We start from the raw sequence: 23139 nt of genomic DNA on the forward strand, positions 1-23139 counted from the left end.
TGGCTTTGAGGGTCCTGTGTGAGAATAGTTTAGGATTCTAGGGCTTAATCGGCAGATTAACTGCATTTGAACCACCGGTTATGCAATAGGAAAAACAGTGCACTCCCCCCCCCCCACACTGTACGCATCATTGCAAAAGGTATAAAGAGATGGACGGTACAAGCAACAGCCTTAAATTTAGCACATGATTACTGGAATTCGCACATTAAAGCAGCTGCCAGTGGTAAGCATGGGTTGTACAGAAGGAAGTACACTGGAAAAAAGCTGGAGAACAGCAGTGCAATTCCAGATCAGACAAGGACTGCGCTTATCCCATGCTGGCCCTCTCACTGGTCAATGTATGGAATGTCTTAAGATTTCAGGAAACAAAATTTAGTTCTACACTTAGAAAAGACAGGAACCAGAAAGAATAGTCAATGCAATTCAATTACGTTTAAGTATTAGTGGCCACAATCCTTAGGGTGTTTTTAGCTATAATGTGGAAGCAATTTTTAATGCACCGTGACCCAAAGTCTACTCTTCTCTAAAGAGAGCAAATGTTACACCAATCCTGGCTACAGGCAAGGCAACCACATACATTGGGTTGGTGGGGTGGGATGGTTCAGATACACTGCAGTTCGGTCCTTCAAAATTGCATTCCGTTTCAAATTACTTACTATGACGTCTTTGCTTGCACATATATGCTTTAAAGTACTGGACAAGGTTTTTTTTTATAAAGGAAACATCAGGAAATTTCTCTCCAGAATCAATTACAATCAAATGGTTATGACTGACAAAGCTCATTCTACCCTTCCTCACTATAAAACCTCCCACCAGCTTTGCTTTCTTTTACTATACTTGAAATGCATACCAAAAAAGAAAAGACTGCAAATGCACCTTATAAGGAATATTAACTGGCCAGTTTCCAAATTAGGTCACTGCAGATGCCAATTTGATTTTGCTCAATGGTATTAGGTAACATTCAGTCGGTGTGATCCAACCTTTATTTCCTTTCAAGACATCTATTTCCATTCTGTACATTTCATCAGGAAAAGGGTAGCACATAGCAACATAGCCTGAACATTCAAGTAATCTGCAACTCAGAGAGAATGGGTAGGCAAGGAGAGAACCTGCCAACAATTATGTGCTTGAGTCAGAAATCCCTTAAAAATGAGAACCAAATTAAATACCAGAAATAGGAGTATTTGTATTTTTCAAAACAACCAGCAACTAGAAAGCTACTAACTGCAAGGCAGAGTTAAACAGCAGCTTCTGACCTAGTAGCGTTCTGCCTAACATTAACAAAGAAAACACTATTGGTCCCTGTCTTTTAAATAAATAAAAGAAACACAAGTCCAAATTATGGGGGTATCTGGGCTTTTCCAGGTCAATCTACATTCACAACACTAACCACAAACACAACAGAAATAAAGTGGAGCCTCGCTTGCTGTATATTAGTTAACTGATGTGCCAAATCTACCAGGTAACCTATAGATACCAGAAGGCACTTTTGCTTACAGGTATGTTTTATCTAGTCATACATTTTTATTTTACAAAAAGCAATAGTTGAGAAAAAAGATCAGAGTATTCCCCCCTCCATCCCTAGAGGACAAACTGTATTATCTATACTCTTGACTTATCCTTGTTAAATAGGCAAGTAAGTTTTCATGGGAACATGTTTCCAGTCAAATATGTGCATTATGGTCTGCTGTACTGTCTATTAAAGGGACCAACAGATGGAGTGTTATTGGTCATTACACCCATTTTCAGTGATGAACACCTTTGTAGCTGTTCATTATTTCACGCTAATTAGGCACCAAACCTAGTGAAGAAATAATGGCAGAAAAAAGTACTTTTGCCTAGCACCCACAAACCAAAAACCCATTGCATTTTGTTTTATCAGACAAGCCACAACTACACACATGCATTTGTAGGCAGTAGGTTTTAACTATTAAGGTTTTATCTCCAGGATGTTGCAAAAGTGTGCTCAAAATGCATCTGAGTTTTGGTCAGTGGTTAATTGGACAAACTTTTGAGCGCCTGTTTTCTTCCCTTTTTTCTTCACTTTAACAGGTCAGGCAACAGTCACTCTGTCTATGAATTGACTGTGCAGGACAATCCTGAGAAATATGTGAGTTGTACACCCTGTTTTCCAGTTGCAAAATTATATAGATTTCAAAGCTGTAGGCAAGACTGCAGCTACACTAAACCCTGTAAGAGTTTTTAGTTTTGTTCATATATGAATCCAGTAATGAGCTCCCACTGGCCATCACATTTCCAATTATAGTTCACTGTAGTATTTGGTCATTACAATTCAATACTAAGCCTTAATTCACTTAACAGAAGCAACGATTCCCTCCCCCCCCTCAAACCCGAGTCTGCGACACTCTGGCCACAGTTGTTCCCCTGACATGATGTTAAATCTGTACACGAGTCTTAGATGACATGGTGATGTGTGCTATGGGGTCAGAAGGAAGGAATCTGCATGCATCCTTTATGAGTTCTGTTTTAAAAAACGAGGCAGATGTGCAACACAGTTGTGGAAAATTTATAGATAAGCTATTCAATAGCCGCTATGCAGCTTCCTGTACCAGGCAAGTTCTGTTCTAAGAAAATACAGATATGGTAGAAAAAGTAAGAAAATTTTCACCACAAAACTAAGAGTTACCACCACCAGTTAAAGTTATACACAAAATATATCTCTCAATACAGTGTTTACACTTTTAGTCAACAAAATCTGCAGTAGGAATGGAACCCAGGCAAACAGTTTTTTCAGAGCCTTCATTTGCCACTGATGATTCAGGATCTGGCTGAATTCCTTCTTGCGCTCCATTGGTAGAACTCCCCAGTTCCTCATGCGAATTGAGTGTGCATGACTGCAACACATGCACAGCTAGATCAACATCTGTTTCTCTTAAAGAAACCTGTTCCTTAAGAACTTCCACTTTCTCATTCAGCTCATTCCTTTCTGTTTGAAGAGCCCTGCACAGCTTTTCCAAACGCTCCAGTTTTATTTGGAAGCCTTTGTATTCTTTGTCCTTCACTGTTTTCTGCAGAAAACAAGCAAGAGATTGCACATGATGATATCTGTGTGACCTGTTTCTGATTATTGCTTTTGTTGCTGCGGATGCTGTAATATTATCTGCTCTTTTTATTTTAGGATTGCATGTTTGGTTGGTTTTCATTTATATATTGTTGTACCCTGCATTAAAATGAAGAGCATGCTAGAAATACTTGAAATGTTCGGAAACAAGATAATAAATTATATGTTTAGAAGTATTAAGCAGGGCCCTCCCTTGTCTACCAGAAGATATTAAGAAAAGAGATTTGTATAAAAATAACCGGTAACTATTTCACAAGAGAAAAAGAAAGACAACAGGCAGTACAGAACAAAGAGCTTCTGCTAGTGTAAGGACTTTTGGCTGTGAATCAGAACTTCGCCTCCCTCTGTGCACCCCCTAAATCTGTTCTGGGGTCCCACCAACCCTTTGGAGCTGATTTGGGAAGGGTGCAGGGGGTACATAGGGAAGGCACGTTAAACTGCACTAGTGAAATCACCTAGTGGCATACACTGCCCAATGTATTTAGAATATGAATGAAGACATCTATTCAAAATAAATTTGTTCACTAAGTCAGCCAAATTATTTGTATGGATCATGACATCAACAAGCTTATCCACAAACATTAAAAAATCTAAAGCCTTTCTCAACCACTTTTGTACAGTCTGCTTTCCAATGACGGGTTGGAGACCCGGTGGTTTTGATTCAACTTCACATTCTACAAAACTATACAAAACAGGCTACCTCCATAATATATAAGGCACATTGGATTTTTAATCATGAAACCTAATACTCACTTCTTCAGCCATTTGCAAGAGAGCTTTGTTGTTGTTTTCCCATTTTGTGCGCCAAACTATTATTTCTTTTTCCAGTTTTTTTATCTTCTTGGTCATCTGAAACGTTAAAGTTATTGATTTCTTTTAAGCAAAAACATTTCACTACTTAAATCCAGGATGACTAACCTTTTGGTGATCACTAACCCCCAGGATCACTAACTCCCATGAGCCTCAGCCAGCTGGTGCCTGAGGCCTAAGATTAGCCAATCCTACCTTTTAACTCTCAATGCCTCTTTATTCTTAAGTCACTCAAGCTCACTGTTTAAAATGAGATGTTAAACTGAAAAAAAGACATTACGGGAGGAATTTGACACAGTGCTAAGGTGAATGTTCCATCAGTAGGAGGATTTTCCCTTGTGCAATGGAGCTTTCTCCCCTCTCCTCCCCCAGTGCTCCCTAAATGTTTCATTTAAAGGTTTTTGTTTTTGTTTTAAGTGCACTATACTATCTCCCACAAGAATAATCGAACATACCAAGATCACTCAGTTATTGGCATTTTAGTAATTAAAATCATTAATAACTCTAATGGTGATGATTTCAATAATTAAGATCTGCACAGGCTGGCTAGGTCCTTCTCAGTGCAATTCTCTACCTCTTTTCTCAGAAGTCAAGTTTCACGTATATAGGATTCGGCGACTGGGAGGGCGGACTGTAGCAAGAGTCTATGGCAGGTGGAACCAACTCATTCTAGTTTTGTGTCTGTCCACCTCCCTGCTGCATTCCATGAGGGCAAAACCGAGGCTAAGGTGGAGGATTCTGACAGGAAATGCCAACCCTGGAGGCAGGCAGGTAGCTGGGAGCTGGATAAGGGGAGAGTAAGGTTGGTGGGGCACTGTCCCATTCACCCTCATGGAGCAGCCTCCACTGCAAAGGCTGCAGTCTTACTACGATCTCCCCACTGTAAATGAATGAATGAGGCAGATCAGAAAATAATACATGTAAACAAAGTACCTTTTCCATCTCTTGCCTGAATGTTGTGAAAAGTTCGTTGCTTTTTGCCATTGTTGTCTGGAATTCTTCAAATTTATCCATGTAGAGAGAAAGCTGAAGGAGACAATGCTTAAGTCCTCTATACATATGCAATTTTTAGAGTTACACATAAAATGTAGTAGCTACACAATGGAAATTCCACTATTTGGTAAACAGTGAAATACGTGATTTCAAAAGATTGAACTTCACTTATGTGACAATTACCTAAGGATGAGGTGGCTTTCAAAGCATGCTAAAGGAGTTAAAAATAATGAGAATAAAGGATTCTTTGTTTTGCTGGGTTGTAGTCAATTAAGTCCTACTCATGAGTAGTCCCACTGAAGTGAACTGCTTTGAGCCCATTTCCCCCTCTGAAGAACTTTTATCTAAGCTCTATTCACTCGAGTTTTAAACTCAACCACCACCTATGCACATGCCCTAGGAAAAATCTTGCAAACTAACCATTCGTTCTCCCACTCCTCTCTTAGAACCAACAGATTAAGGATGCAATGCTACACACAGGTACCTGGGAGAAAGTTGCACTGAACTTAATGGTGCTTTCTCCTGAGTAGACGTGTGTAGGACTGCACTGTAGGCTACCTAACCCATATTAAAGTAATACAAATTCTTTTATTTGCATAGTATGCAATAATGACACAAAACCTGAGGTGGAAGGGAAGGTACTACCGGAATAACAAGTTCGTGAGTGGTTGGTCTGTCAAGGGTGAACATATCTCCTCAGTCCTCCACAAAACGTGACATGTAAATCCATCACAAACCTTTCAGGACACCACACAAGACATGTTTTTGCCAAAATCATTCTAGAAACTAAATTCCCAATTGAACTGCTTATTTGTGCCACTATTGACCAAGATCTCTTTTACTTTAAACTGCAGAATAAGGCATAGAACAAAAAAGCCAAACCACTGGGTGCACAAAAATGGTTTTAATATTGTTAAGTTGTTGCCAATATTATAGGTTAGTATGCAATTTGTTTCAGCACTGAGTTTCTCAGGGGTACTTTCCCATGCACTATTAGTAAGCATTGGAAAAATGAAGTAAATCCAGCAGCATTTAGATTTAGGCAGGACACTACCAAACCAAGAACCAAGGCATTAGAACTTTTTGCCACAAGGTAGAACTTTTCCACGTGGCATCATGCAGTGGAGGTTCATATTAAAATCTATTCTTGTTAGTGGGATCATCATACACTAGGAAAGTCTGATTTTTGAGACTTACCTAGCATGACATAAGAGCAGCCACTTTAAAGTGATAAACCCACTCACAAGAATGGTTTCACAAGTACCTGCATTATGGCCCAAAAACAGCCACCTTGGGGAAAAATAATAGTCCTGTGAATTTGCCAGAGACCAGCCAAAACGTACCCAGCACCATCAGAACAAGAAATGAGTTAATATACTGTTTTCTAACAACAATAACAATAATGGGCTCAAGCTAGCGCAAGGATTTCCCCTTGTGCAACAGAACTACTCCCTCTCCTCTCATGTGCCCCTCCCCAAATCTAGCTGGAAAAGTTGAGGGGAACACCAGAACAGATTTAGGGGGCTAGGTAAGCAGGAAGCTACTCATTATCTCAAGAGTTCACCAATCTTCCAAGGGGGGGGGGTGGAATTTCCCAACTGTTTTATCTTCCCTTTCCCATGGGCTTCTTGTGGGTTTCCAACTTGTTTCACTGATTTGCTACTTTCTGAAAATGTTTTAGAAATTCTAAGAGAACAAATTATTTTCTCAACCAAGTTTGTAACTAAGTGATTAACATCCTTAATGCAGCAAACGTTTAAATTAGTTTACCTGCTGTTTTAATTGAGCTTCTTGCTGTTTCATCTGTTCACACTTGTGTCTAGACTCAGTAGCCTCTTTTAGCAGCTGAAGAGGAAGAAAAATTGTATTGTCTCTACATTACCTTTGTACCAAAGAAAGCACATCATCTACATTTTGCTAAGCCTTTATTCTTCCTATTTTATGTAAGAGATTTTAAACAAAGTTATTTATTGGCAGAAGATGAAGAAACTTACCTGCCTGCATTCAAATTTAGAGCCGTTTTTTCAAAGTCAATTAGAACAAATGTATTTGTTTTCTTAAGGTTAATTAATGTGGTGATACATGAAAAACTAAAGAGAGACAAATTTACAAATAAATTCAAAAATATGAACATATTTAGCCAGTCTTACTGTATTTGGTTTTGTTTAGCAGTTCCTATTAACACTAGTGGAGATTTCCACTCCTATATAGGATATAGTATCGCTGGTTACTATATCCTAACTACTGGAGATTCCACAACACTCCCTGCAAAGGCAAAGGTTTTGTTTTGGATGAACATCACTGGAAAGATGTTCTGAGTTTAAGTGCACTGAAGAATTTAATGTGCCATGGATTACACAATGTGATGATCTGGTGTTCCACAACATACTTTAATTGTTCACTAAAAATACACAGCTTTTGTTGAGTAACTACAGAATATCTGTTCAAAATATTTTGAATTTATAGAATTATAAATATGTTAATCTAAAGATTTTCTTGTAGCAGGTTTTTTTAAATGCTCTCATAAAACTGCTAGGCATCCCAGCCATCAAGAGTTAACACATCTGTATTTCTTCCGAGCAGAAGAAAAAATAATGGAATGTAGAAATGCATTACAGTGGGACCTCGGGTTACATATGCTTCAGGTTACATACGCTTCAGGTTACAGACTTCGCTAACCCAGAAATAGTACCTCGGGTTAAGAACTTTGCTTCAGGATGAGAACAGAAATCGTGCTCCGGCGGTGCGGTGGCAGCAGGGGGCCCCATTAGCTAAAGCGGTGCTTCAGGTTAAGAACAGTTTCAGGTTAAAAACAGACCTCTGGAATGAATTAAGTACTTAACCCGAGGTACCACTGTACTAAGCTGCTAAGAGGTAATGAGACCAGCAAGAAACAAAACTGCATATATATATATGTATACCTGAAAGAGCATCTCCACCCCCATTGTTCAGCCCGGAGAGATCCAGCACCGAGGGCCTTCTGGCAGTTCCCACACTGCAAGAAGTGAAGCTACAGGGAACTAGGGAGAGGGCCCACCCTGTAGAATGCCCTCCCATCAGATGTTAAGGAGATGAGTAATTATATAACATTTAGGAAACATCTGAAGGCAGCCCTGCATAGGGAAGCTTTTTAAGGTTTAAGGTCTTATTATGTTTTTATATGTGCTGGAGGCTGCCCAGAGTGGCTGGGCAACCCAGTCAGATGGGTGGGGTACAAATACATGCATAAATAATTTTTATTATTTATATATTATACATTTTAGTGCTACAAAGACTCTCCTCCCTGGAAGAGAGGGGAGTGGTTGTGGGCGGGAGCCCGAGCACCGCCCCTAGCAGGGGGCATTAGCCCCCTGCCTCCTCCTCTCACCTGGCTGGCGCCCACGCCCCCTTGGCAGGCATCCAACCAGGTGCCTTCGAGGGGGCGTGTTCAGCAGCCTTTTGCAGCGGTGCCAGCCTCTCCTCGGCCTCATTCTTCTCCGTCCTCTCGTCGTGAGTCATTGGCATTTATTCCATGCCAGTGAACTGTGTAGAAGTTGCCAAACTGCCCATTCTAGAGGACTTATGACCTATACAGATTACTGATAAGTTTGCTAACATACAGTAAGCACGAGACAGAACATTCAAATGGAGCACTTTACCATTTGTTCTAGTTATAGTTTCAGGCCTAAAATGCACTACTGTACCAAGTTACTACCAGAGGGAAAATTTAGGCATATCCAAATACTTTTCATGCAATCAGAAATACTTACAAACTCCCTCTCTCTCTGATGCTTCTCTTCTGCTTCTTTTATAAGTTGAGTTGTCTGTTGAAGCTTGGCATCCACCAGCTGCTGTTGTAGTTCTTTATGCTTGAAGACTTTGTCCATGTGCTAGAAGAAAGCATGAATGTTGGTACCATCAATACCTAGTAAACCTTTTCAAAAGATTCAAAACTGAATTTGCATTTCAGACTTTTTAAAAAAAAAACCTTTAAAGTTACCCTCATGTTCATCATGGCTCCTACCTGGTTTAACTAACTGGCCACCACCACGCTTAACCTGGAAAACACGTGCTAGCAGTTTCGACACCATCAAAAAACCCTTGAAATCGAAGTGACCACCACCAACGTATGACTGACGAAACACATGCAGGCTGCAATCCTATGCACATTTAGTAACCCTGCTTAACAGAGTAGGCTTACTTCTGAGTAAACATGCACAGGATTACACCATTAAGCAACAGGTGCTGCACATACACCCCACAAACATAAATTCTGCTTCTAACACAGAATATAGTAATCTGCGGCACTTCAAAAACAAGTAAGCAGAAGTGGGCTTGAGGAAATGTTTAATAGCTTGACTTATAGTAGAGGCTTTTTTATTTTATTAAGGAGCAGGATCAAAGACTGAGAAGTGCAGCCATCGAGATGAAACAGAGAAAACCAGAAGCTGATTTCAAACAATATTGTTTAGCAGCATTAACTCTGTAAGACGCACTATACAGTGGATTATTCAATACTAAATAGAACAAGCAGTAACTGAAGTTTGGAGAGGGTGGTAAAGAAAATAAAAATTATGATTATGATTATGATTATGATTATTATTATTCTTATGCCATTCAGAGTTTCTATTTAGTTAACTGGTGCAATTTAAACACTGTGAAATTTCAATAAGAGAGTCTTATGGATCCCTGAAGGAATGCAACAGCATTTTAAAAATGTAAAAGGAGAACATCTGTATGTCTTCTCTCTTAAGGTAACTCTTGGACTGGTACTTTCTCTCAACCCAGTTTACCATGTGTACCACCCCCTTGCTTCCAGGAGGAAGGGCAGGACAACAAGAGAGGGTTTGATTTAGAGCTGCACTGAGCAAAACATGGGACAATACTATGGAAGAAAGCAACATTTGTGAATTCTTCCTTCCCCTGATACCTGCTGAAAATCTGATTGAAGGGCAGGGTAATGGATCCTCCATCACAGAGTAAGAGATGACATGGGGTGCTGCGGGTGGAGTCAGTGAAAATAATGGCCCTCCTTGTTCCTTCAGCAGAACCTCCACTGGAGCTCTGCCCTCTCTGTAAATTGAAGGAACTATTCCATTCACTGAAAGGCAACTCTGGATACAACCCAGAGTGTCTGAAAGAGCCAGAACCTGTGGCTTTCCAGATATTGCTGGACTGCAACTCTCATCAGCCCCAGTCAAATGACCAATGGACAGGGATTATAGTGTCAAGAGCACAGGTGGAGGACCACAAGTTCCCCGCATGGCTATACAGAAACATTGTATAGATCAAACATTTGCTCCTAAGTTGAGGTAAGTAGAATTTGTATTCCTTTCTGTATTTCTTTATAGTGTGCAAGTACTGCATCTTATAATGTCAAGCTTTAAATGACGTCTCCTTCCTTCTACGTGTAACCTTTGATTATTAATTACTTTGTCAAATGCATTTCCTGCAGTCAGAAGCCACTGCATCACATTCAAACCTAAGAGTAAATATGTTCATGTGAGATAATATCATCAAGCTGTAATAATCCAAAATGAAATGCTATTGAATAACAAAGCAATGTCTAAAACAGTGAAGGACTAATAAATCCACTTACTTCTTCTCGCAGTGTATATTGTTCTACAAGTTTCTTCAGCTTCTCTCCTAATTCAATATTTTCCTGGCGAAGCTTTGCATTGTGTATGCCATGCTGTTCCAGCTGCGCCTGAATTTCATTTAGTGTGATCTGGAAGTGGGCAGTTGCTTCTTTACGTCTCTCTTCCTCTTCACGGGCTTGTTGCATGTTCTCTTCCTTTTACCAAAAGAGATTAAAGCAACGTGTTTTTATTTTGGACAACAATTAAAAAAAAAAAATCAGGCCAATGTCATCTTAATGGTTTAGTCCCTTGGAATGGATGCTAGCTTCCACTTCTCTGGAACAATTTGCCTGTAAGACACATGAACATGCACTGTTTTGCTCTCCAACCAGTATACAGAAGCTTCTCAGTAGGTTTTGTTGCTGAGGCACAATTATTAAGTTATACCTCTTGAACAGAAGAAGTGGTGGCTATGAGCTTGAATCAGCAAAAGAAAGCAGCTTATAAATAAATTCTTTTCCACGTACCAGCTACTAGGCACCAGACAGTTATTGGCACTTCATTTGCAAAATAGGCTGGTTTCTACTGAAGCAAGCAAGTCTATATTTTGGGGGAACAAGGAGCTATCAATTGTTTTCCACAGCAGGGCCTTTGCTGTTGTGCTTCCACCCCTCTGCCTCATGAGAATCAATAGTCACCACAAGATCTACACCAACACCCAGCATGAGGTCTAACTTGCTGTTCTTGCTCCTGCCTTAAATATGCAGACAAGCTCCTGCCTCCATTGAAGTACAAGCGCACGGTGTGCAAAATAACTCTTTTATCTAGAACCAGGCTGGTCAAACTTTGTGACTAACGGGTCTAGTCGGACACCCTAATTTTAACTTCTACTTAACTACAACTATCAACAAAAGTGAGTAGTAGCACATTTCCATGAATTAAGAGCTGATCTAACTGAAGAATCAGGTTGTTTTTCCCAGAACAGTTGCACGTCACTACAGCTACTTCCCAAAGTGCTAACAATATCATAGCTTTAACTTCAGGATGGAATGAAGAAGAAGAAGAAGAAGAAGAAGAAGAAGAAGAAGAAGAGGAGTTTGGATTTGATATCCCGCCTTTCACTCCCCTTCAGGAGTCTCAAAGCGGCTAACATTCTCCTTTCCCTTCCTCCCCCACAACAAACACTCTGTGAGGTGAGTGGGGCTGAGAGATTTCAGAGAAGTGTGACTAGCCCAAGGTCATCCAGCAGCTGCATGTGGAGGAGTGGAGACGCGAACCCGGTTCCCCAGATTACGAGAGTACCGCTCTTAACCACTACACCAACACTGGCTGGCAGGGAAGGAGGATACAATTCACACTTGGAGTGAAGCTATCTCCACAGGAGCTAGGAAAAGAACAGTATTGCCTTGCCCCCCCAGAGCACAAGAACTTAAGAAACTTCCTTATACTGAGTCCACTGGCCCATCTAAAGCAGTAGCAGTGAGTCCTCTGGCAGAGGGGGGTTGAACCTGGGACCTTCTGCATGCAACGATGTGCTTTACAACTAGTAATGACCTTTCCCCAATGTTCAATTTGCTAGGACTCTATGGGATACTGCATCACATAGACTAGACTTTGTAATGCAGCAGGAGGCACCAGCAGATCTCCTTAAATGGGGGTGATGCTTAGTTACTTAGAGAACTAATCTCCCCAAAGGATGCTAGAGAGTGTCAGGGAGAGTCAAAAACTGATTTCCAGAGCTGGGAACAGGGAGGGAGGGGTGGGCATTCCTCCCTCCCTTCGCTCTTGTTAAGTTTTTTGATGGTGTGAGAACAGTCTTTAATGTACTGAGAATGTTGGGAGGAGGTGAACCCCCACACACAGCTGCCTTCCTCAGTTGTGGAGGATAGTGCTGGGTACCTTCTTTGATGTTTGACATTGTTTTGAGAAAGTGAAGCATTGGGAGGGGGTGGCTAATGGATGATCTGCACGTAACCAGTCTTGGAAGCCACACAGGCTATCTATAAAGTTGGACAGTTTCGGCAGGTTTTTTTGAAGCTCGTGCATGGACTGATCAGCTGCGGGCCGTGCAGACTGAGGCTACCTGGGGGAGTCGCTTTGCCGCTTCTTGAAGGCTTCCAAGTGGCAGATTGAAGTGCTTGCTTGGTATGCATATATTGCTTGCTGTTTTGGAATAAAATCTTTAAATATTCTTACTTGTGTATTTTGTATTGCTTCTGAATCTGATTATAAAAGAACCACCTTGCCTTTGGCATGACAATACCCCATACCACCTTTCTGTATGCTGCTTAATCATCTCAAGGGCTCTTACTACTACATCCTTGTCACACTGTACTTGCAATAATTCATTGCATCCAATATGGGTTTAGAGCTGGACACAAACTGAGAGAAGCCCACCTGCTTGCTAGCCTCTTATCCCTGGGTCCCAGTGTAAAATGTATTAACAACCTTCTTCAGAGACACATTTCCAGGGGATAACCAGCAGTCAACTTCTAGAGGATCAAGCATCTTTGCTATAACATAGCATCAAGGAATAAACTAAACTGGTGCTCAATAGACCGTGTTTCCATCCACTCCCAATTGTTTTCCATTTTGCTATACTATTGTTTATATATTCCAGCAGCCACCCTATTTTTAGAAAATCATATTGCTCTCAGAATCTGCTTCATGTACTATCTTATCAAACTGACCTTTAAAGTTTTATTATGGCGTTGAAGCTCACGACAGAGAGATTCCAGTTTGCTGCGTGCTAGAATGGCCTTGCTGTGCTCACTCTGCAAGTGGACCTTCTCTTTCACAACCTGTGCTTGTTTCTTCTGCAACATCTTCATTTGCCTTTGAACATTTCGGCTCTCCTCCAACTAAATGAGAAAAAGAAGAAGAGGTTAAAAAAACAACCCAACCTATTGTTTGCCATTACCCTTTAGAACTGAAGTGGTTTTCTGTAGTTACAGCCTCCAACGGATTGCATTTGTTTTTAATCAATCAGATACAGAATAGGCCATAAGCCAACAGAACCAGAACCTCACAATCACAACTTGTTACAGAATCTTAAAATTGTAGAAACTGAAGGGAGCCTGAGGATCATCTAGTCCAACTCCCTGCAATGCAGGAATATGCAGCTGTCCCAAATGGGGATCAAAGCTGCAACCTTGGAGTTATCAGCACCAAACACTAACCAACTGAGCTATCCACTTGGATTATCTATGTTTCATTTCATTATAAATGAGCATAATCAAATCCAGGTAAGATTGAGGACTGCTAGGGCCTCTTATCCAGAGTGGAGAGATCTACAGTGGTACCTCTGGTTGCGAACGGGACCTGTTCCGGAGGCCCATTCGCAACATGAAAAGAGAGCAACCCAAAGAGCCGTATCTGCGCAGGTGCGCGACGCAATTTGGTCTTGTGCACATGCGCGAGTGGCGAAACCTGGAAGTAACCCTTTCTGGTACTTCCAGGTTGCCGCAGGACATAACCTGAAAGAACGTAACATGAAGCAAACCTAACATGAGGTCAATACCTCCCAGTTATTTTAGTTGGCAATCTTTGCTACCCTTGTAGTATAACTGGAAGCTTGGACTGTGGTGATGGCCAGGTGTCCTTACCCACATCAACTCAGCCACCACACAATGCATACACCTATAACCATTATGCCTCTTTACTTCTGAACTAGCTTCAGAACAGGTTTCACAGTGCTAGTTTCTTTCAGAATATTGTGACTTTGGAATCCACAATCCTTTCTTCTTTCCACATTGTCCTTCCATGAATTAAGGCAAATTTCTCACCAACTTTTTAGAACTTTTTGTCGGACAAGACAATAAGTGCACATAGACAACCTCTCATATGCTGACCTTCATCTATAGAATTCTCTACTCAAGATTTGTTACATTCTAAATATTTTCGGAATTGAATACACAGATCTGGGGTGTGTGCAGGGGGAAGGAGAAGAAGGGGAAGACCTGTTGCATAAGTAGAAGTCCAGTCTGCTGTCACGCAGACATGTTGGATACAACCCAGGAACTAGGGGCATGATCCCACATAAACAGAAATTGCATACACTCTTTTCTCGAAGAATTATCCATTGTGCATATGAGAGGGAACAGGCAGTCAACAATACTGCTGAATGATAGCTGGTGTCTTGACTAAAAACAGCTAGCCAAACACATGTAAATACCATTTCCTCTGTATTTATACATATTCCAATTGCAGCTTGGATGTGGAACCTATGACTGTCTAGTTGCTGCTGCACTATATTGCTTCTGAGTCACAGGTTTCCCACCCCTGAATTAGAGTCTTTGAATGAAGAAGCAATAGGGGCAACAGAAAGTATAGTTCTGCTTCCTCACCTTTATCAAAACCAAATAATGTCTTAACATGCAACCAGGAGCTTAAAAAGTTCCCGCACTTTAGAGAGGACAGTGCCAAATAACAAACATAAAATCCCCCCCCCCCATGATCCCGTTTTAATAAGCTTTAACCAGGGTGATATTAAGCAGTATAGAAACGGTGCAAATAACAACATTAAGATGTTTAATTGTTCTTGACATTTGACATTTCAATCTGTTTCTATTGGTTGTAGGAACATTCAAAGGAATGAAACTCCAATGCTAAGATACCAATGCATGTTTACAAAGTTAATTTGCAACTACAGAGAAAGCATGTGACTTTAATTGTAGTACATAATTACCAGATCAGCATATTTCTTGCAGAGTGCAGCCAACTTTTCTTCTGGAGTAGCAAGAGTATTTAAAGCTTGCATCAATAAGAGTACTTCTTTCCCTACAGACCAAGAAGAAAAGTATTTTAGCAGTATTACCAGAACATTTTGTGCTGAGTAACATATGTTGACAGTAGAAAATGGAACATTTATAATTATGCCTAGAAAATGCAAAGTATTAGGCAATTATCAACAAAAAAAGCAACAGGAACTTTGGTACAATACAAGGCCAGATTACTGAAAAAGGACCTAAGAAGTTTGATACAGTAGGAATACTGGACATTTCATAAGATCTCTGCTTCAAAGACAAAGTGATGAAACAGAGCAAAGCATTCTTCAAAGTACCATAAAAAAAAACATAACAAGAGTCTTGCTGGATCAGGCAAAAGGCATATCTGGACCAGGATCCTATTCTCACATTGCGAACCAAAGGCCTATGGGAAGCCCGCAAGCAGGACTTGACTACAACGGCGATTTCCCCACTTCCGATTCCCAGCATACTACCTCCAACACTGAAGGTAGAACATAGCTTTATTCTCCAGTAATCAGAATGTCTCACCGTTTTCTAAAATTAGATTTGATAAAGCAAAGGGGGGGGGGAGCAAAGAACAAGGCAGCAGAAGAACCTTCTGTTGGGTGTCCTAATCCCCTGATCAGCACTGTGAGAGGGAGTTGGGCTTGAGTGGAAGTGTCTCTCTGCCAGGTTCTGCTCAGGGAGGGAGATACTCCACTAGCACAGAGTCCTCCACTGTGACTACCAAAAGCACAGGATGTTGAAAAGCTATTGCTGACACAAACTACCATAGGGTTCCAAAACAGGGGATAGATCAGGGACAGGGATGTATCCACCTGATCCTAAGCCAGTCATTTTATTAGAGAAGGGCCTGATCTGAGCATGTCTCCTGCACCAGACTAGAGCTGCCACAACAAAGACTCCCTCTCCCCGCATACACATCTTCTTCGGTCCTAACTGGCAGGGCTATGGCAGAGGATCCACTGCTTCACACCACCTTAGCCCCTCTTTCGACTGCTTTGCTAAGTATGTTATCAAGAAATGTAAACAAGTGTTCTATTTTTTCAATGCTGGACAACCTAACTTCAAAAGTCAAGGTGCAATTATTTGTCCTGGTTCAGCACTGTCGTATACCTAAGGTTTTCTCTTTGCCCTTCTCACTTTCTGGGTCTTGCTGGCCATCAGGTGGGTCAGTACGAGTCTCTTCTCTTCCAGGGGTCTCCTCTCGCAATTCCTGAGGGCAGAATGCTGCTCCCAACACATTTCTGTTTCTGGGAATAAAATCCTCTGCCTCCTCCAACGCACCTGCATTTTCCGCACCATCGCAATTTGTATCTGAATGTTGCAACATTGTATTCAGCGCAGTGCACTTGCTGTTCCTCAGCTGCCGGTCCGGGCTGCTCCTTCCAAATTTACAGTTTTGCGGTTCTTCCTCAGTAAGCAGCATATGCTTTGAAGGGAGAGAAAAGAGCTCAGGTTACCCAGGCGGAAAAGACCCATTTGTATTTCGTCCCGAGATTAACACACGCATTGACAAAACCCCATATACAGTGGTACCTCGGGGTAAGTACTTAATTCGTTCTGGAGGTCTGTTCTTAACCTGAAATTGTTCTTAACCTGAAGCACCACTTTAGCTAATGGGGCCTCCTGCTGCGCCGCTGGAGCACGATTTCTGTTCTCATCCTGAAGCAAAGTTCTTAACCTGAGGTAATATTTCTGGGTTAGTGGAGTCTGTTCCCTGAAGCGTATGTAACCTGAAGCGTATGTAACCCGAGGTACCACTGTACTGTATTACGTGTTATTTGTTTTTTTACAAATGACATAGCAGCAGGCTAGGGATGCCAGAGCAAACCCTTCTAGTTAACCGCGCCTCGGTACAATCCCTCGCGGTACAGTCCACTTCTCCTGAAAAGAGCTGAGGATTGTGCGGGGCAGAAAGAGCGCGGCGGGAGATGCTACCCGCCACCCGAGGTCCCTGACAAGCGAGGACCGGGAAGGGACGGCGCCGAGACGGGAGACGACGACCGGCGCCTTTTGTCCCGATGCGCGGCTGTTGCTCAGCTGAGCGCGTGAGGAGCGCGCGGCGGGAAGCGGTTTACCTGCTCCGCCACCCGCGTCGTCCACCGCCACCGAGGACCCGAGGAACCTGCGAAGCCGGAAGCTGGCTGGCGCAGGAGCTAGAAGGGCGCCAAGGGGAGGAGGAGGGATTTCCGCTCCCTGCTGCTTAAATACCCGGCTATTGCCGGAGCTCCGTCGCGTGCGCCCCCGTGGGCGGGGCTTGGGCGCGCACGCGGGAGAAAGGACGTCAAAGCGGCATCTGCGGCGCCGGCTGCCGGCGAGGAAAGCGCAGGCCAATCGGGGGCTGCTTTGGGGACAATGGAGTTCCATCCCCAAATGGGAGGGCAGCCCAGGGTTGTTTTTTTAATGTGCACACACTCGCTTGGAATTTCCAAGCAAAAATTAGTTGCACGTTTATTTGAAGTCTATTTAAGAGGAAGCCTGATGCCGGGTTTATTTTTTGAAAGAGGCTTTCTTAATAGCTATCGGAATGTCCCGCAGGGGAAATGAATGTAACAACTGTTCAAACCCGACGGTTCAATTACTCTGCAGTTTAAAAACCCTATAACAAATCAGCAATATGCAGTTTCAGCATTTGAAAGATTCCATCAGCACACTCGATGGTATGAATTGATTTGCGGGTAAGGGGAGAGATGCATGGTTAACTGGGCTCCAGCTTTAGGAAACAAGCTACGGATTAGGTTGGGAAAACTTATGGAATATATTGGCCACAATTTTTATTGAAATAGGATTATGAATGGAAATTAAGGTAATGAAAATATACGATGCTCTATTTATTAGAAAAGATAAAGCTATTAATTTAGCCTATTAGAATTTTTGGTAAAGACTGGCAAAAAAAAGGGAAGAATGAAAATAGCATGGGGGGAATGGGATATTATGTTATTTAGAACCTCTCTTTTCCTGACAAACTGTTGCTGCACAGGAAAAAAAAGGACAAGGAATCAACATTTCTATATGCAAAATATTGGAGGCTTCTGAGCATATCATCTTAAACAGAAAAGGTCATGTGGGAATTTTCATCTATAGTTCAATGACCTAATTAAGGGTCAAAGAAACAAAGAGTAAGCTTGCTAAAATGTGGTCATTCTTTAATTTTTGTACAGTAAAATCAATCTACAGTAAATGCACAATTATTGTTTCAATGTTAGATTTATCTTGTTTTACCTAACAATTCAGTTTGCATCAGAAAAAATTCTGATGTCCTAGAGAGCAATCTAATTTGCCTTGTTAATTTTACTTGTATTTAATAAGCAAAAGTTTTTAAAAACTATAATATATTATTAAATATATTTGCAACCGAGAACTCAGAGCTAGTTGGTAGTTATGTCTATTTTAGATTAGAAGCAAAAGCAAAAATTTATACCATACTGGAGTTCATGGCTGTGCTAAGATACAGACTTTGACTATGCTAAATAATACTGGCTCTACAGGCTAGGGGCCTGTGGAAAGAGTAACAGTTGCTTTTCAAAGCATGTTTTAAATACTCCCCTACCCAGCAACTGAGCAAACAGTATACAAACAACCCCTGATTTGCGCAGGGCTTGTGTTCTGCATCATCATGCATGTCGGTAGATCGCGCAGAAGCCTGACCTGCTATCTTCTGGGTTTGAAAACAGCGCACTTGCTTTGAGCACACACAAAATTGTCATCCCCTGTACTTCTAAACTGCAGTGACATTTACACATACTTTTAAAGCAATTATATTAAACTACAGCTCTTCACGCAAAAGCATGGTCTCTCAAATTATTTATGGTCTGAAGTAATCTATGTTAGATGTTACCAAGATATTCATGTCCTTCCTGACCTTTTGAGACCTTGGAAATCTCTCTCTATGTGCCGCTACCTTCTGAACTAAGGTGGGTGGCTACAAGAGACAGAGCTTTTATTTTGAACTTTTCCAACCTTCCTTGAGTTTTAAGAACCAGTTAAAATTTTGCTTTTAACCATTTGGTGAGATTTGAAATGGCTGTTGTTACTAAAGCTCACTGTCTAGTCAGATTTAATATTAATAAATTATTCTTCTGCAGCACCATCTACTTAAAAGTCCTACTGAATTCAATGTGGTTAACTCCCCTCTAACTAGGGTGAGGACTGCAGTCTTGCTTTATTATCCGGATGTTGCTTTTATTATATGTTGTAAGCTCCCTGTTCAGTATGCAGGATTAATTCATTTTACATAAGCAGAATACTGGGAGAAGTAAAAGGTGTCTTCCCGTTTCCCACATTTTGCACACTTCACATCTCAGATATGTAGCAAACTATAGCCAAACACCCTTTTCCACATGATACATTTTACTGGTATTTACCACCCCACATAAGCAAATTTTTCTTCCAATAGTACATAATAGATATCCAAGCAAGTACTCAAGTCTTTTTTGTTCACTGTAACAAGTGTCCCGCTGTCCTTGGACAAACTTGATTAGCAACCAGTCTTCTAACTCTAAGATTTGCTTTGGCAAGCAGGGTCATGTCATCAAGTCATCTGCTCTTTTAGGCTCTGGATCAGGAAAGGCCAGAGGAAAGGCTTCCTTGGCTGCTGCACAGAGGACTCCTGAGTGACAGTGTCCAAGCAAGCATATTTCCACTTGCCTTTCATGAAGGACATGTTGTATGGATGGCTTTCTTGCCCACTGCTCAAACCAAACACACATCCTAGCCTGTTTTTCCAACGGGGAAAAAATTCACAGGGGCTTTTAGTGTTGCTTTTGGACAAAGCTGTTTCAATGCCTTTGTCCATCCTTATTACCTTTCTATACTGACCTAGGGCCTTTGCAGTTGCTGCTGGGCACCAGCGTGTGAGAGAGAAGCAAAAACAACGATCCACATTTTTGGTTTGGCTAAAAGAGGCAGATGGGCAACCAGTGCATAAACTCGCAAGCCTTCCTTCTGAACAGGTGTTTGTTAGCAACGCCTGGGAGATCCGTATGGCAAACCCATATCGATATTTTGTTGTATCTGACTCCCATCCCTCGCCAGAAAGGAGGGCTGGAAAATATCACCTTGCTCACAAAAGCCTATTAAGAGACATTTCTTCCTGCTGCTGCAGTCGTTACGACTTTGTGCGGCTACGCGAGAACGGCCTGTCTGCCTGCCCTTTGGCGGGGAAGCCATAACGCCCTGGGAGAAAGAGAAACGCAAGAACCGGATTAGCTGAGCTGCCGTTTACCAAGCGGCCGCCACGGGCAGCCTAGCTTCGGTTCCTGCGCCCCGAAACGTACTTGAAGCCCTCACTTCCCCAAGGGCCTCTGACCCGAGTCGCCCCACACCCAAGAAGAGGAGGCGCGCGCGGCGCTCCTGGGGGCACCGTGCCCCATTTCCTCAGGGAGCCCTTCGAGAAGCCCCTTGCCGTTTCCACTGCGCCACGGGGCAGCAGCAGCGGCCGCGTGGAGAGCAGGCGCCCCTGGCCCGGGCAACGGAGAACGGTAAGGGCTCTTACCTCAGAGCCGCCTCCTGACGCCCGCGCCGCCGCCGCCGCCTCCTGCCCCTCTCGCTGCTCCTGTGCAGGACTCGGTCCGGTCCCCACAGCGCGGCTGCCGTCGACACACGCTAGCTCAGCTCTGCGCGCCGCCATAGTGTGACGGTAATACCCAAACAAGCCGGCCTACGCCGGAAGCGCCTCCCCTCAGCCAATCACCGACCACCCTTTCCCGTGTCATGTGACGCAGAAGAAACGCCCACCGCTTGGGCCCGGGTGAAGAGGCGAGTGAGGGAGCGAGCCAAGGACTCGCTGGAGAGGCGGCCGTGAGAGCAGCTTCGGACTACAACTCCCAGCATGCCCTCTCGCCTTCCCTCCCGCCCGCATTGCTTCGCGGGAGTTGTAGTCCAAAGCGCGCTTCCTTCTCTCGCTGGTAGCGGCGGGGTGCGCACATGTCCGCTGCGGGATGCCTTCCGCTCCTGAGGCGCTTTCTCAGCAAAGCGCCCCACTCCAGGCTGGGGTGAGTCCACTTCATTTTCAGGAGTTGTTTTGTAAATCCTGGACAGGCATTCCGACGTTTCCTGAAGCTGGCAAACATGGAATGCTGGCGGGTGAAACCCTGGTCTCTCAAGGGGTGGGGCAATTCAGTGTGAACACAGTACCGCGAAACAGCCTCATTAGCCCTGCTTTATCCAGGAAGAAATGCACTTCGCATTAAAGGAGTAGCATCAGCAAAGAGGAGGCCTGGAGACTTATTTTTAAGATCACGGTTTCACTTCCACACTTTTAGAACAGTATGCAACTAAGTTAGAATAGATCCCGGAAATAATGGACCCAAGGGAGTCGTGTCCATATTTTCAGTGGATCTACTCTAGGTAAGAGTAACTTTGGATACACCCCTAGTGCCCATCTAATTTCAGCACAGTGTAGTAAGTGAACACTAACTTCAGTCTAGGTACTGTTTATACATCTAAAATAAACAAGTTTTATTGAAAGCAGGCATACAGGGACATCAAATCCTTGTATGTATTCCTGTGCGTAAATCATACCCCTAGTAGTTGTTTTGGTAAGGGTGAAGAATATTACAGCCTATAAGACATCCTACAAGATAAGTTAAGACTCAGCTTGGCTACACCTGCTAAAGGAAAAGGCCCCCCCCCCATCCCAAGCCTAGTTTTGCAACCAGTGTGCCCTTTAAAGGAAAAACGTAATTAATCCAATCTGGCAGTGTGTAACAGAAAACTCAATCTGCATAGAAACATCTCTTAATAAATATTTTTGGACTTTTAACATTTGTTACATTTTAAAAAAAAATATAGGGTGTCTATTTTTAAAATTGACAACACCGATTACCACTTCAGATAAATTCTCTTCTAATGCACAGTATCTAATTCATTTTATATAATGTTTCCATTTTGTATTAGCCTTCTAGTACAGTAGTAGTGTATTAAACTATATACATTAGCATAATGATCCTCAGAAGTGCAGACTTCACACAAAGCCAAATAACTTGCTCATGTATTACAGAGAACCAAGCTACTTCCTGTAGGAAAACAACAGCTTATTTATGATTCTGTGAAATCTTTATTTGGGAATTAGTAAGAAAAGATGTCTCGTGAATTCTTTACATCTGGACATCAAGCAAAGTTAACATTATGCTTTAGCAACCATCATTTCAGTTACTAGTAACCAGTTTATTCTCCAGCAGTTTGCTCAAAAAATCAAGTTCCTAGTACTTTACATTTTAAACAAAGGCAATAGAAGTCAATTACTGACCCAAAGTTAGATGCGTAGTCTCCTGCAACACTGCTAAATATAACATATTACCTTCCATTCAGTTCTGACCCCTTTATCCAGCTGTAGTGTTGTCTTGTCAGTCTAGGATGGCAGTCATATTTTGACTTCTGATTATTCACACTATAGTGTTCCTCCCACACCTTAATAAACATTTAACACTTATGAGTATAGCGCTACTCAACCACACCCACAGGCCAAGCCTGAATTTCTTGCTACACTTTGGTTCTACTTTTTAACCTATGCTTCACTCTAAAGTATATTATACATTTTAGCAATTAAATGAAGAGATACTTTTATCTTAAGCAGAAGAACTGAACCGTTTTTCTTCTAAAACGCTCTATTATTCTTGGAGTGAAAAAATCCCAATAAAGTAAGTGAACCCTGAGCCAGTTGATGTGCCATTTATGTATATCTTGAGCGGTCATTGTTTTATCTGTCTAGTGACTAAAGTGAGGAAAATTGAATCACTGAATTTTTGATTAGCCACACCATATCATCACTCTAAACCTTCACCGCTTTTGATGTCCAGGTGCCGAGGTTCTGCTAAGATAAAAAAAGCTATAGACAAAGCCTGATAACACTTTCTAAGAGAACATATGGTATTAAGGGACTAATACCTAGATGTATTATGAACTTATATTTATAAATGAGCCAAAAGGATCAAAATATTAACAT

General features: G+C 42.1%; 2 protein-coding genes across 6 annotated transcripts in view; one reads left to right on the top strand and one right to left on the bottom strand.

Annotated features, from left to right (window-relative positions):
- Positions 1-2506: 2506 nt before the first annotated feature.
- TXLNG (taxilin gamma) lies at positions 2507-20867 on the bottom strand. 3 transcript variants are annotated; one of them, XM_081001656.1, is made up of 10 exons: positions 20689-20867; positions 16308-16623; positions 15131-15222; positions 13134-13304; positions 10464-10658; positions 8635-8754; positions 6656-6730; positions 4826-4918; positions 3836-3931; positions 2507-3029 (listed from the first exon to the last, which is right to left on the bottom strand). In XM_081001656.1, the coding sequence occupies exons 1-10, from the start codon at positions 20821-20823 to the stop codon at positions 2703-2705; spliced, it is 1620 nt and encodes a 539-aa protein (XP_080857782.1). In that variant the 5' UTR covers positions 20824-20867; the 3' UTR covers positions 2507-2702. The 3 variants fall into 3 exon arrangements, with proteins under 3 accessions (XP_080857782.1, XP_080857784.1, XP_080857783.1); XM_081001658.1 differs by having other exon boundaries at positions 16479-16623; positions 20689-20866; XM_081001657.1 differs by lacking the exon at positions 20689-20867 and adding an exon at positions 17273-17402.
- A 203-nt stretch (positions 20868-21070) lies between these two features.
- CTPS2 (CTP synthase 2) overlaps positions 21071-23139 on the top strand; it is a 67052-nt gene continuing 64983 nt past the window's right edge. For 2 of the 3 annotated variants that reach the window (XM_081001642.1, XM_081001643.1), the window contains exon 1: positions 21071-21187. In XM_081001642.1, coding sequence (XP_080857768.1) covers positions 21120-21187 — 68 coding nt within the window. In that variant the 5' untranslated portion in view covers positions 21071-21119. The remainder of the gene's footprint in view (positions 21188-23139) is intronic. The other variant, XM_081001647.1, reaches the window with a different exon arrangement.

The sequence above is a fragment of the Podarcis pityusensis genome (genome assembly GCF_964106645.2).
Source record: "Podarcis pityusensis genome assembly, chromosome: 4".
Taxonomy (NCBI): Eukaryota; Metazoa; Chordata; class Lepidosauria; order Squamata; family Lacertidae; genus Podarcis; species Podarcis pityusensis.

What these genes read in the sequence shown, in the direction of transcription:
- TXLNG (XM_081001656.1), bottom strand. Translation starts at nt 20,823, where the DNA reads ATGGCGGCGCGCAGAGCTGAGCTAGCGTGTGTCGACGGCAGCCGCGCT. An exon ending in CGTCAGGAGGCGGCTCTGAG is followed by an intron (nt 16,624 to 20,688) that starts GTAAGAGCCCTT and finishes CTCCCTTCAAAG; the next exon opens with CATATGCTGCTTACTGAGGA. An exon ending in GGGCAAAGAGAAAACCTTAG is followed by an intron (nt 15,223 to 16,307) that starts GTATACGACAGT and finishes CTTGGTCTGTAG; the next exon opens with GGAAAGAAGTACTCTTATTG.